This window comes from Lithobates pipiens, unplaced genomic scaffold (assembly GCF_037356315.1).
Source record: "Lithobates pipiens isolate NorthernLeopardFrog02 unplaced genomic scaffold, aLitPip1_a1.2 Scaffold_27, whole genome shotgun sequence".
Lineage (NCBI taxonomy): Eukaryota > Metazoa > Chordata > Amphibia > Anura > Ranidae > Lithobates > Lithobates pipiens.
In genome coordinates, this window is record NW_027507788.1 from 118,406,422 (window position 1) to 118,421,551 (window position 15,130).

At 47.8% G+C, this 15,130-nt stretch overlaps 1 protein-coding gene across 1 annotated transcript in view; it reads left to right on the forward strand.

Moving 5' to 3' along the window:
* Positions 1–14,705, forward strand: part of LOC143934093 (sulfotransferase 2A1-like) — a 448,037-nt gene extending 433,332 nt beyond the window's left edge. The window contains exon 8 of the mRNA XM_077457405.1: positions 14,177–14,705. Coding sequence (XP_077313531.1) covers positions 14,177–14,292 — 116 coding nt within the window. The 3' untranslated portion in view covers positions 14,293–14,705. The remainder of the gene's footprint in view (positions 1–14,176) is intronic.
* Positions 14,706–15,130: the final 425 nt, after the last annotated feature.

Genomic DNA, 15,130 nt, shown 5'->3' on the forward strand with positions numbered 1-15,130 from the left:
TTCTGTCACTATAGGGAGAGGTTGCTGTGTGGAGCAGGGAGAGATTACAGTGACCTAAATCGCTAGCTATTTGGTACACAAAAGTTATTTTCAGGACTGGTATAGGTGTTAGGTGTAGTTCAGGATAGGCAGTGCTGTGCTAGTGATTGTTGCAGCAGCCTGAGTGTCTTTTGTCAGTTTAGAGAAAGGGACAGGACGGTGTGTGCTGCAGGGACAGCCAGTTTAGTCATTAGCTGTTACTATCAGGTCCACAAAAGTGCTACTTCAATTATTGTTCCAGTAGCCTCTGTTTTGTCAGTTTATATAGGGACAGGCAGGAAGCAGTGTGTGAGGCAGTGAGGGTCAGTTTAATCAGTAGCTGTTACTATTAGTTCCACAAAGGTTCTTTTCAGGACTGGTATCAGTGGTATGGTAATAGGCTTGTACACGTATAATATTCTTTCTTCCAAATATAGAAAGAATATTATACTTGACTGCTGCCCTTCTGCTGCAGTCTGCTAATCATTCACAACCCACTTGTTCCACAAAGCTCCTTATAAGGACTGGTAACTTGGTCTGTCTAGGGTGCTACAGTACATAGGGTTGAGTGAGGTACAGTCTGCCATTCCATAAGGACTGGTATAGGTCCACAGTACATAGGGTTGAGGTGCACTACTGCTGACCGCTGCCCTATACTGCAGCAGTCCTTCATCGGTATAGGGACTGTCGTACAGTCTGCTAATCACTCACACACAACCTACTTGGTCCACAAAAGTCCTTATAAGGACTGGTAAGGTATAGGGTGCTACAGTATATAGGGTTGAGTGAGGTACAGTCTGCTACTCTATAAGGACTGGTATAGGTCCACAATACATAGGGTTGAGGTGCACTACTGCTGACCGCTGCCCTATACTGCAGCAGTCCTTCATCGGTATAGGGACTGACGTACAGTCTGCTAATCACTCACACACAACCTACTTGGTCCACAAAAGTCCTTATAAGGACTGGTAAGGTATAGGGTGCTACAGTACATAGGGTTGAGTGAGGTACAGTCTGCTACTCTATAAGGACTGGTATAGGTCCACAATACATAGGGTTGAGGTGCACTACTGCTGACCGCTGCCCTATACTGCAGCAGTCCTTCATCGGTATAGGGACTGACGTACAGTCTGCTAATCACTCACACACAACCAACTTGGTCCACAAAAGTCCTTATAAGGACTGGTAAGGTATAGGGTACTACAGTACATAGGGTTGAGTGAGGTACAGTCTGCTACTCTATAAGGACTGGTATAGGTCCACAATACATAGGGTTGAGGTGCACTACTGCTGACCGCTGCCCTATACTGCAGCAGTCCTTCATCGGTATAGGGACTGACGTACAGTCTGCTAATCACTCACACACAACCTACTTGGTCCACAAAAGTCCTTATAAGGACTGGTAAGGTATAGGGTGCTACAGTACATAGGGTTGAGTGAGGTACAGTCTGCTATTTTATAAGGACTGGTATAGGTCCACAATACATAGGGTTGAGGTGCACTACTGCTGACCGCTGCCCTATACTGCAGCAGTCCTTCATCGTTATAGGGACTGACGTACAGTCTGCTAATCACTCACACACAACCTACTTGGTCCACAAAAGTCCTTATAAGGACTGGTAAGGTAAAAGGTGCTACAGTACATAGGGTTGAGTGAGGTACAGTCTGCCATTCTATAAGGACTGGTATCGGTCCACAATACATAGGGTTGAGGTGCACTACTGCTGACCGCTGCCCTATACTGCAGCAGTCCTTCATCGGTATAAGGACTGACGTACAGTCTGCTAATCACTCACACACAACCTACTTGGTCCACAAAAGTCCTTATAAGGACTGGTAAGGTATAGGGTTCTACAGTACATAGGGTTGAGTGAAGTACAGTCTGCTACTCTATAAGGACTGGTATAGGTCCACAATACATAGGGTTGAGGTGCACTACTGCTGACCGCTGCCCTATACTGCAGCAGTCCTTCATCTGTATAGGGACTGACGTACAGTCGGCTAATCACTCACACACAACCTACTTGGTCCACAAAAGTCCTTATAAGGACTGGTAAGGTAAAAGGTGCTACAGTACATAGGGTTGAGTGAGGTACAGTCTGCTACTCTATAAGGACTGGTATAGGTCCACAATACATAGGGTTGAGGTGCACTACTGCTGACCGCTGCCCTATACTGCAGCAGTCCTTCATCTGTATAGGGACTGAGAGTTTTGTCACAGGGTCATTTAAAAAATGAGAGGCAGAGGAAGAGGCAGGCCCTTCCGCAGGGGTGGTAGGGGTAGGGCAGGAGCAACAGGCTTGAGCCAAAGTGGGAAGTTGCAGAAGGTGCGTTCAATTACTTTAAAGGACGCACCAGACTTGGTTGAGTGGCTCGCTCAGCTTTACACTTCTGCACCCTCCTCATCCTCTCGATCTGCACCCTCTTCTTCACTCTCTGCTATGTGCACCCCCAAAGACACTACCACCAACAACACCACCACCACCACCACCACCACATACCTTCCGCTTGAGTCACAGGAATTATTTTCCGATCCATATCAAGACATTTCTGATGCGCAGCCACTCTTGGTATTGGATCAGGAAGAGGAGGCAGCAACAACCGCTACTCAGCAGTCTGACGACAGTACCCAGATCAGCCCAAGGAGGAGGTTGGTCCCCGGTGTTGCTGCCGACTCCGAGATCTCTACTTATAGCGGTGGGGAAGGTGATGTTGATGATGACGTGTCTAGTGATGTCACGTGGGTCCCCACAAGAGAGGAAGAGGAGGGGAGTTCAGAGGGAGATATGGACCAGCAGATAGGGAGGAGAATCAGGAATAACTTACATTGCACAGGAGGGACAAAGCAGACTGCAAATGTATCAGGAGCGAGTCATCGACCATGTACGGTCACATCTGGCGCTCCCAGGACACTGGCACATGGCTCCACAGTGTGGGCTTTTTTTAACGTGTCCGCTGCTAAAAATAGCGTTGCCATCTGCAATCTTTGCAGTCAACGCATTCGTCGCGGTAAGCCCAACACTCACCTAGGGACGACCGCCTTAAGAAGGCACATGAGCAGCCATCACCGAGCCGAGTGGGAGCAACGGAACACACAAAGCCACACCGCAGGCTCTCACCGTCCAGCCTCGTCTTCTACTTGTCCTTCTCCTCTCTCCTCACAATTGTCCTCCACTCCACCTTCCATCACGCTAAGCTCAGGTTTTTCTGCAAAAAGGCAGGCTTCCGTGGGTCTAATGTTCGAGCGTAAAAAAATGATGATGCCGGATAACCCTCTTGCCCAATGGTTGACGGCTGGCTTGTCAGAACTCATAGCCCGCCAACTACTGCCATATAAACTGGTGGACTCGGAGGCCTTTCGCAAATTTGTGGCCATTGGAACACCACAATGGAAGGTCCCAGGAAGGAAGTATTTCTCAGAGAAGGGCATCCCAGAGCTATATGGCCATGTTCAGCGGCAAGTGAATGTATCTCTGGCACACAGTGCCGGTGCCAAGATACATCTGATCACAGACACGTGGTCTAGCAAACACGGGCAAGGAAGGTATATCACTTTTACTGCCCACTGGGTGAACCTTCTGACGGCTGTCAAGCATGTAACCCGTGGCACCCGTGTAGATTTGGTTTTACCGCCACGGATTGCGTGCAGGCCTGACTCTTAATCTCCTCCTCCTCCTACTCCATCCTCCTCCCTCTCCTCCTCGGCTGACTCCTCCTTTTCCGCCAAAAGAAAGCTTTAATTGTGGGAAAAAAGTATGTTAATTTTGTTTGGGTACAGCGTCGCAATTATCAGTCAAAGCGACGCAGTGCTGTATCGCATAAAAAATGGCCTGGTCATTGAGCAGCCAATTCTTCTGGGACTGAAGTGGTTAAAAGCCTTTACAGCAGGCATATGCAATTAGTGGACCTCCAGCTGTTTCAAAACTACAAGTCCCATGAGGCATAGCAAGACTGACTGACAGCACAAGCATGACACCTGGAGTCAGAAGCATGATGGGACTTGTAGTTTTACAACAGCTGGGAGGTCCGCTCATTGCATATCCCTGCTTTACAGGTTACTAGTTTAGTTACACAGGAGGTCTGGTGTTAGAATTATTGCTCTTGCTCTGATGTTTGTGGTGATACCTCACATGTGGTGCGATCACCGTTTACATATGCATGCAGGACTAGGGTTGCCACCTTTTCTTCAAGCCAAACCCGAACATTTTAGTGGTGCGCGGCCCTGCGCTTGCTTAACTCACCTGAATGGGGCTGCGATATAACCGTGTGCAATGCACATGGCTACAGCACAATGGCAAGGGTTTTTAGGGATTTAAAACAGGTGATGAAGAGGCAACATAACTCTTCTTCACCACCTGTCAAATACCTTCAAAACACGATCCGCTATGGATCACTCTTCAGAGTGCTTTACGACTCCGTTTACACTTGTGGTTGGGGGTAAAATTTACCGGCAGAGTGGCATGGAGGGGACAGGCAGAGTGACATGGAGGGGGGCAGGCAGAGTGACATGGAGGGGGGCAGGTAGAGTGACATGGAGGGGGCAGGCAGAGTGACATGGAGAGGGCAGGCAGAGTGACATGGAGGGGGCAGGCAGAGTGACATGGAGAGGGCAGGCAGAGTGACATAGAGGGGGCAGGCAGAGTGACATGGAGAGGGCAGGCAGAGTGACATGGAGAGGGCAGGCAGAGTGACATGGAGAGGGCAGGCAGAGTGACATGGAGGGGGACAGGGAGAGTGACATGGAGAGGGCAGGCAAAGTGACATGGAGCGGGACAGGCAGAGTGACATGGAGAGGGCAAGCAGAGTGACATGGAGGGGGGCAGGCAGAGTGACATGGAGGGGGACAGGCAGAGTGACATGAAGAGGGCAGGCAGAGTGACATGGAGGGGGACAGGCAGAGTGACGTGGAGAGGGCAGGCAGAGTGACATGAAAAGGGCAGGCAGAGTGACATGGAGGGGGACAGGCAGAGTGACATGGAGAGGGCGGCAGGCAGAGTGACATGGAGGGGGCAGGTAGAGTGACATGGAGAGGGCAGGCAGAGTGACATGGAGAGGGCAGGCAGAGTGACATGGAGGGGGCAGGCAGAGTGACATGGAGGGGGCAGGCAGAGTGACATGGAGAGGGCAGGCAGAGTGACATGGAGGGGACAGGCAGAGTGACATGGAGAGGGCAGGCAGAGTGACATGGATGGGGACAGGCAGAGTGACATGGAGAGGGCAGGCAAAGTGACATGGAGGGGGACAGGCAGAGTGACATGGAGAGGGCAGGCAGAGTGACATGGAGGGGGGCAGGCAGAGTGACATGGAGAGGACAGGCAGAGTGACATGGAAGGGGCAGGCAGAGTGACATGGAGGGGGCAGGCAGAGTGACATGGAGGGGGCAGATAGAGTGACATGGAGAGGGCAGGCAGAGTGACATGGAGAGGGCAGGCAGAGTGACATGGAGGGGAAAGGCAGAGTGACATGGAGGGGAATGGCAGAGTGACATGGAGAGGGCAGGCAGAGTGACATGGAGGGGGACAGGCAGAGTGACATGGAGGGGGGCCGGCAGAGTGACATGGAGAGGGCAGGCAGAGTGACATGGAGGGGGACAGGCAGAGTGACATGGAGGGGACAGGCAGAGTGACATGGAGGGGACAGGCAGAGTGACATGGGGGGGGGGGACAGGCAGAGTGACATGGAGAGGGCAGGCAGAGTGACATGGAGAGGGGCAGGCAGAGTGACATGGAGAGGGCAGGCAGAGTGACATGGAGGGGGACAGGCAGAGTGACATGGAGAGGGGCAGGCAGAGTGACATGGAGAGGGCAGGCAGAGTGACATGGAGGGGACAGGCAGAGTGACATGGAGGGGACAGGCAGAGTGACATGGAGAGGGCAGGCAGAGTGACACGGAGGGGGCAGCCAGAGTGACATGGAGGGGGCAGGCAGAGTGACATGGAGGGGGGCAGGCAGAGTGACATGGAGAGGGCAGGCAGAGTGACATGGAGGGGGCAGGTAGAGTGACATGGAGGGGGCAGGCAGAGTGACATGGAGGGGGCAGGCAGAGTGACTTGGAGAGGGCAGGCAGAGGGACATGGAGGGGGACAGGCAGAGTGACATGGAGGGGGACAGGCAGAGTGAAATGGAGGGGGACAGGCAGAGTGACATGGAGAGGGCAGGCAGAGTGACATGGAGGGGGCAGGCAGAGTGACATGGAGGGGACAGGCAGAGTGACATGGAGGGGGACAGGCAGAGTGACATGGAGGGGGGCAGTCAGAGTGACATGGAGAGGGCAGGCAGAGTGACATGGAGGGGGACAGGCAGAGTGACATGGAGGGGGCAGGCAGAGTGACATGGAGGGGGGCAGGCAGAGTGACATGGAGGGGGCAGGCAGAGTGACATGGAGGGGGGCAGGCAGAGTGACATGGAGGGGGCAGACAGAGTGACATGGAGAGGGCAGGTAGAGTGACAGGGAGGGGGACAGGTAGAGTGACAGGGAGGACATGTAGAGGGCTCACACTATTCTCGCTCATATACAGGACACTGTATTATGCTGGCACCAGCCCTGACTCCCGATCATCACAACACAGAGGTGATAGCAAAGAATCCTAAGAATTCCCCCCTCTCCCCCCTCCCTCCTCAGATCAGTGTATTTCTTACCCAGCCCAGTAGTGTGGATGGAGCTGATTCTGCGGCTGGTCTCCTGCATGGTCTTTTCCCGGTCAGCTGTCTGTGTGATAAACTACATATTGTGTATACTGCTCGGCCGATCATGCAGCTCATATCCCCGATCTAGCGTGCTGTCCTCCAATTCTGCACTGACACCCGAACACTGACAGGTCACTGCTGGCCGGACTCTTTCGTCTATAGCGGTCTCCTCCTCTGTAAAGTTGTCCAGGGTTTGAGTGTCCTCAGTGTCTGCTGGCCGGTGTCTTGTCAAATAGCGTCCTCCATCGGATAGTGTCCGCTGCGTACTGCACATGCGCAGTACACAGGAACATAGATTCCGAAAAATGCCGAGGATGAACGGCGCCTGCGCCGTGAGTCCAGGTTCTATCCCCACTATCCAAGTGGACATAGAGTTAGAATAAAAAAGAGCCGAGCGCAACGAGGCCGAGCCCGAAGCGTGGCGAGCGAAGCTCGCCCGCGAGGGGCCCTCTCAAATTCACAACCCTATGTCCGCTTGGATGGTGGGGCTACCACCTCCACTCACGGCGCAGGCGCCGTTCAGCTTCGGAGATTTTCCGAAGCTTCGTCTGCTCCGTACTGCGCATGCGCAGTACAGAGCGGACACCATTTGATGGCCGGACTCTATACGGCAGAACACCGGGCACCTCTTCTGACCTGTGCATTCTCTGACAAAGGCATGTGAGCTGCGGTTCCCGGCAATTACCTTCCCCGGCGGATACTATAGAAGTGGGGTCCACACTGACTAAATTGTCCAAACAGCTGTAGTAGCATAATAACCTGTAGTAATGCTCCTGGCCGGCCCCCAGCTGAACAGATGGAGCTCTGATCCACAGTGCGGTCTGGATCATGGCGGCAGGAGCCCCGGACACGTGATTCAAAATTACTCTAAACCCGTACTGTCTGGGTGAATCTCGGACAGGTGGCAACCCTATGCAGGACCTATGTGCGCATTCACATTTTTGCATGAGCATGGGGGAACAGGGCACATTTAAAATATATATATATTTTATTTTACTTAAATTTATTTTTTACACTGTACTTTTTTTCATTTTTAGATTCATTTTATTGCTGTAGCATGGGCTGTGACAGGTCCTCTTTTTAGAGAGATCTGGGGTCTATTAGATCCCAGCTCTCTCCTTTGGCCTCCAAAGCATCTGATCAACAGAGATCAGTTTCATAAGATGCTTTTACAAGCCGGTAACGTCTTGTATACAATAAGCCGCGACTGGAAGTGACTAAATCCTTGACGATCTGGTTTCTGACATCAGAATAGGGGGGATTTTTTTTTCCATTCTTCTCAGTGTATGCAAACTTACAAACTGGTTGCTTTGGTCCCAGGCTTTCTGGTGGGATGGGGGAGCCCAGAAAAGGCGGCGGCAGGAGTAGGGGGACCCCCTTCCGTCTCCTGTAAAAGTGATTGTGCAAATGTATAGCCACTCAGATCACATTTACTTTATGTAGAATCACAGACTAAAAAAAGTACCGTCTCATGGTTGTAGTTGCAAATATGATATTGGTATAACCACCTCAATAGAAGGTCGTGTGTGTGTGTATATATACTACTGCTACTTGTGAATGGGGACAAGTAGCAAAAGCATAGTGGGGTCTTCTCAAATTTGACTGCAAAAGTAGAAAAACATTTTGCACTCTACAATTTTAGTAAGTCAACCCCAGTCTGTCCTAACAAAGGGTTACAATATACATCTAGTTTGCAACTAATAATGAAGAACCCTGAACACAGTACAGACAGGGTTAATTATGTTAAACATTACTTCACTGCCCCCTCCCAAATATTGCAAAGCAGGGATAGCATGTCAGAAAATTTAGGCAAGTAAAACACATTAACCACTTCAGCCCCGGACCAATTAACAGCCTAAGGACCAGAGGTCTTTTTACAATTTCGAACTGCACTGCTTTAACTGGTAATTGCGCGGTCATGCAATGTTGTACCCAAACGAAATTTGCGTCCTTTTCTTCCCACAAATAGAGCTTTCTTTTGATGGTATTTGATTGCCTCTGCGATTTTTATTTTTTGCGATATAAATGGAAAAAGACCGAAAATTTTGAGAAAAAATTATGTTTTCTACTTTTTGTTATAAGAAAAATCGAATAAACTCAATTTTAGTCATACATTTAGGGCAAAATGTATTCAGCCACATGTCTTTAGTAAAAAAAATGTCAATAAGCGTATATTTATTGGTTTGCGCAAAAGTTATAGCGTCTACAAACTAGAGTACATTTTCTGGAATTTACACAGCTTTTAATTTACGACTGCCTATCTCATTTCTTGAGGTGCTAAAATGGCAGGGCGGTACAAACCCCCCCCCCCAAATGTCCCCATTTTGGAAAGTAGACACCCCAAGGAAGTTGTGGAGAGGCATGTTGAGCCCATTGAATATTTTTTTTTTGTCCCAAGTGATTGAATAATGACACAAAAAAAAAAAAAAAGTTTACAAAAAGTTGTCACTAAATGATATATTGCTCACACATGCCATAGTTATATGTGGAATTGCACCCCAAAATATATTCTGCTGCTTCTCCTGAGTATGGGGATACCACATATGTGGGACTTTTTGGGAGTCTAGCCGCGTACGGCACCCCGAAAACCAATCACTGCCTTCAGGATTTCTAAGGGTGCAAATTTTTGATTTCACTCCTCACTACGTATCACAGTTTTGAAGGCCATAAAATGCCAAAATAACACAAAACCCCCCAAATGACCCCATTTTGGAAAGTAGACACCCCAAGGAAGTTGTGGAGAGGCATGTTGAGCCCATTGAATATTTTTTTTTGTCCCAAGTGATTGAATAATGACACAAAAAAAAAGTTGACAAAAAGTTGTCACGAAATGATATATTGCTCACACATGCCATAGTTATATGTGGAATTGCACCCCAAAATATATTCTGCTGCTTCTCCTAAGTACGAGGATACCACATATGTGGGACTTTTAGGGAGTCTAGCTGCGTACGGCACCCCGAAAACCAATCACTGCCTTCAGGGTGTCACGTACCTAGTGGACGAGCCCGGAATGCAGGGAGCGGCCCCTCGTATCCCCTGGCTAATGAACCCCTGGAGATGGTGACAGGAATTCAAAAGTTCAGAGGGCACAAGTGCCTGGCAGATGGAGACCGGTCCAGATAAGCAGCAGGATACTGACAGCGAGTAGGTAGGGCTGGTGGTACTTGGCTGGTGTAGACAGGCACAAGTGGGTAGACTGGCAGGCAGATGGACGTCAGCAAGGATGGCAGTCACAGGAAATCCAACGGGTAGGCAGGAACAGCAGAGTCGGGTGCAGGCCGGGTCAGCAGGAAACAGTCAGCGTGGTACAAGAGGATGAGGCAGAGACGTGGTCAGACAGGCAGAAGTCGTAGGCAGGCAGCAACGGATCGAGGTCAAGAACTAGCCGGGAATCGGGAACCAAGGGAACGGGTACAGGTATAGAATAGCAGGATCACAGAACACGCTGTAGACTGGACAGCAAGAATGGGATGGAGCAAGGGCCTTAAGAAGTCCTTAGGGCGCCAAAACGGTCGCACGACGGGTCAGCTTGCCCCCGCGAGTGGACGTGCGCCCGTTCGTGACCCCGCGTGCACGCGTGCGCTCGTTCATGTCGACGCGGGTGCGTTCGTTCGCTTTAGCGCGCGTCAAGGGGAAACGACGGGTTCTCAACGCCAGGCTTCTGCGGGTAAGTCTCCCGTGTAGGACAGGACGATCGTGACACAGGGTTTCTAAGGGTGCAAATTTTTGATTTCACTCCTCACTACCTATCATAGTTTCGAAAGGCCATAAAATGCCAAAATAGCACAAAACCCCCCCAAATGACCCCATTTTGGAAAGAGAGGCATGTTGAGTCCATAAAATATTTAATATTTTGCCACAAGTTGCAGGAATTTTACAATTTTTTTTTGCACAAAGTTGTCACTAAATGATATATTGCTCACACATTCTATGGGCATAAGTCAAATTACACCCCAAAATAATTTCTGCTGCTTCTCCCGAGTACAGGGATACCACATGTGGGGGACTTTTTAGGAGCCTAGCTACCAAACAAAACTGTTAGCGATCGCAGGGATCAGGACGGACTCTGCGATCGCTGCAGTTATGTTTTTAGTGTTTTGTAAGTGACAGTGATCGATCGATACTGCACTTGGGTGGGCTGGGCAGAGGGGCAAAACGCAGGTGCCAGCAGGTATCTGGGCTGATCCCCCTAACAATGCGTTTTTTTGGAACCCTAAACTGCTGGGGATGCTAGTATAGATCTGATCAGATCAGATATTGATCTGTTCAGATTCTATACCACTACGGGAGGTGTATGCTTTGCGCGTGGGTGTTAGCGGTACTGGCACTAACCTATCGCTGCCTGGGGCGACGCAGACCCTGACCCTAAAACCTAATTGATATCACCCGCCGGGTGATCAGGGGGTTAAACTTTTATTGGGTAATAAATGGTGGGTGCCCTGATGCTATAAAAAGCAAACTAACCAGAGTCACCCGTAACACTTATACGGTGATCACTGGTGAAAGGGTTAACTAGGGGCAATCAGGGGGTTCAAATTTTTATTAGGTAGTATATGGGGGTCCCTGGCGCTATATAAAAACCTGACGGGGAACCTAAATAACTAACTGGCTAACCAGCGTCACCAGTGACACTTATACTGTGATCGCTGGTGAAAGGGTTAACTAGGGGCAATCAGGGGGTTAAAACCATTATTGGGTAGTATATGGGGGTACCTAGCGCTATAAAAACCTGGCGGTGAACCTATAAAAATAACTAGCTACCTAGCGACACTAGTGACACTAATGCAGCAATCAGAAAAATGATCGCTTAGTGACACTGGCAAAAGGGGGTGAAAGGGTTAACTAGGGGCAATCAGGGGGTTAAAACCATTATTGGGTAGTATATCGGGGTACCTAGCGCTATAAAAACCTGGCGGTGAACCTAAAAAAAAACTAGCTACCTAGCGACACTAATGCAGCGATCAGAAAAATGATCGCTTAGTGACACTGGCAAAAGGGGGTGAAAGGGTTAACTCTAGGGGCAGTCAGGGGGTTAAACCTTTATTGGGGGGTGGTAGGGCGCTACCCTGGACCTAACACTAACTGCCCTGACAGTTTTTACTTTTACAACTGACACTGAATGCAGTGATCAGTAAATAAATGATCACTGCAATCAGTGACACTGTGACTGGGGGGGGGGGTGATTGGGGGGTTTGTGTACCTATGTGTACCTATGTGTTAGTGTAGTGTTTGGCGCGCTTACTTTTATTCTTCTCCTCGTAGTCCGGTCTGTGTATACAATACACAGTGGGAGGAAGCTTCTCATTGGCCAGGAGCGATCGAGAGGGGATGGCCAGAAACCAAGGGCCATCCCCTCATCCCAGATTGCTCCTGCAGCGAAATGGACTGCCGTACTCAGCGGGAGGGGGTCCGATCGGACCCCCCACCCACTGGAAGGCAGGCACGTACATGTACGTGCTTGTGCCTGCCGGTGCCATTGTAATGACGTACATTGGCAATACGGCGGTCCTTAAGTGGTTAGAAAGGTAACCAGCACCTTTTTTTAAAGCTATATTATGAGAACATGTGACATACTGTATATACCCCAATTTGCCTGCAAAATTGGAAATACGCTTTTAAGTTTACTTTGAAATCTGGACACAACTAAATAAGCAGTGTAAGCACGCATGATTAAATCGTTTGTTGACGTACTGTGCAAAAGTTTTAGGCAGGTGTGTTTAGGCAGGTGTGAAAAAATGCTTTAAATTAAGAATGTTTTCAGCAATAGATGAATGTTAATAGTTTATTTTTTATTAATTAACAAAATGAAAAGAAATGAACAAAAGAGAAATCCAAATGAAATCAATATTTGGTGTGAACAATGGTTTGGTGTGTTTACCTTCAAAACAACAAATTCTTCAAGGTACACGTGCACACAGTTTTTGAAGGAACTTGACAGGTAGGTTGTGCCAAACATCTTGTAGAACTAACCACATATCTTCTATGGATGTAGGCTGCCTCAAATTCTTCTGTCTCTTCATGTAATCCCTGACAGACTTGTTGATGTTGAGATCAGGGTTCTGTGGGGGCCCAACCATCACTTCCAGGACTCCTTGTTTTTTAAGCTGAAGATAGCTCTTAATGACATTGGCTGTATGTTTGGGGTTGTCCTGCTGCAGAATAAATTTGGAGCCAATCCCATGCCTCCCTAATGATGTGGCATGATATATAATTATTCTGAATATCTCAGCATTGATGACACCATTGATCCTGACCCAAGTCTCCAACTCCATTTGCAGAAAGGCATCTCCAAACTTGCAAGGAACCTCCTCCATGCTTCACTCTCGCCTCATTATCGTACCACTCTCTAGCCCTTCGGCGAACAAACTTCCTTCTGCTACAGACAAATATTTCAAATTTGGACTCACCAGTCCAGAGCGCACAGTTAACCCTTTGATTGCCCCTGATGTTAATCACTTGCCAGCCAATGTCATTAGTACAGTGAAAATAAATATTTTTTTAGCACTGATCACTGTATTGGTGTCACTGGTCCCCAAAAACTGTCACTTAGTGTCCGATTTCTTGCAAAGTCACTGATCACCACCATTACTAGTAATAAAATAAAATAAAAAAAATCCAGTAGTTTGTAGACGCTATAAATTTTGTGCAAACCAATCAATATATGATTATTGAAATTTTTTTACCAGAAATATGTAACAAAATACATTTTGGTCTAAATTGATGAACACATTAGATTTTTTTACATGTTTTCATTGGGTATGTTTTATAGCAGAAAGTAAAAATGGGGTAAGTGCCTAAATGGGCATAAACAACTAGACACATCTAGCACTTCCAATGCTCAGAACAAATCCATATTCTGGCCAAGACATGGCTTTTAGCAAATTTTTAATGTCTACTGACTTCCTGTTCTGATGTTTAGGGGGCCTTAAAGTGGGAGTAAACCCGCAGATGTTTTTTGTTTTTTTCTACCTGCAAAGGAAAAGGCATAATGCGCTAGTATTCACCGCATACTAGCTCATTATGAAATACTTACCTTAGAACGAGGCCCCGACATCTGGTCTGATCCACGCCGAGGGAGCATGTCAGCTTCTTCTGGGTATCGCGGCTTCTGCGCTGTGAGTGGCTGGAGCTGCGATATCGTCACTCCCGCGCATGCGCGCGGAAGATTTCATCCCGGCCGGGTCCGGCCACTGCCGGGCTTTCAGCCGAGAATCCCCTTGTGCGCATGCGCCGCTGCAGTCAGCGGCGCATACCGAGGGGAATATCTCCTAAACCGTACAGGTTTAGGAGATTTTTTTTTACCTACAGGTAAGCCTTATTATAGGCTTTCCTGTAGGTAAAAGTAAAAAAAATGAGTATACAACCGCTTTAAACAGACTAAATATACTTGTAGTAGCTTTTTTAAAGCGTGATAGTGACTTGCTAAACTGAATTCTACCTTATATGTATCAACTGTTTTATCCTTGCAGGGATCACTGGAGACTGGAAGAACCACTTTACAGTTGCCCAGAATGAATATTTTGATACAGTGTATCAAGAGAAAATGAAAGATTTAAATATGAAGTTTTTTTGGGAAGACTCATGATTTAAAAACACCAGACATCAGTGGAAAGCATCATGTTACTTTTTAATCAAAATATATATTTTTTATTATTTTATTGTTTGATTTTTATTAAAGTGTAGGAATAATGCAATAAGCAAAATAAAAAAACAGCTGCTTTCCAGTTTATTTTTAATAACTTTATTGCTTTATAGAAGTATAAACGGTGAAAAAAAGCAATCAGCGCCAAATACTAACATAAGTCAAAATGTAATTGTGAATAGTAATAAAAAATTACAATATTTCTACAGCTGCTGTGACACTCTCAGTGAATTACCACACCAAATATAGATTATAATAATTGTTAAATAGTACAGAGCTATAAAATATACATACAAATATAAAGTATACAATGCTTATTAATAATGATTTTCTCACACTCTAGTCCTTGTGTGACCACTCAAAAAAAATAATAAAAATAATATTGAAAAAACAACTCCTGTATTTTCTGGAAAATTTTTCTCATAAAATGTGGTGTAAACAGAAATACCGTATATACTCGAGTATAAGCCGAGATTTTCAGCCTCTTTTTTGAGGCTGAAAGTGCCCCCCTCAGCTTATACTCGAGTCATCGCCGTCTGACTGCTCGATCAGCGTATCGAGCAGACAGACGGCGGACATACTACAATTCGAAAGCCGCGCCTCCGCCTCCGCCTGTGATAGGCGGAACACTGAATTTCCCAGCAGCCTGTGTTCCGCCTATCACGGACATCGTCTCATCCTCGTCCGTAGTACGAGGATGAGACGATGTCCGTGATAGGCGGAACACAGGCTGCTGGGAAATTCAGTGTTCCGCCTATCACAGGCGAAGGCGGAGGCGCGG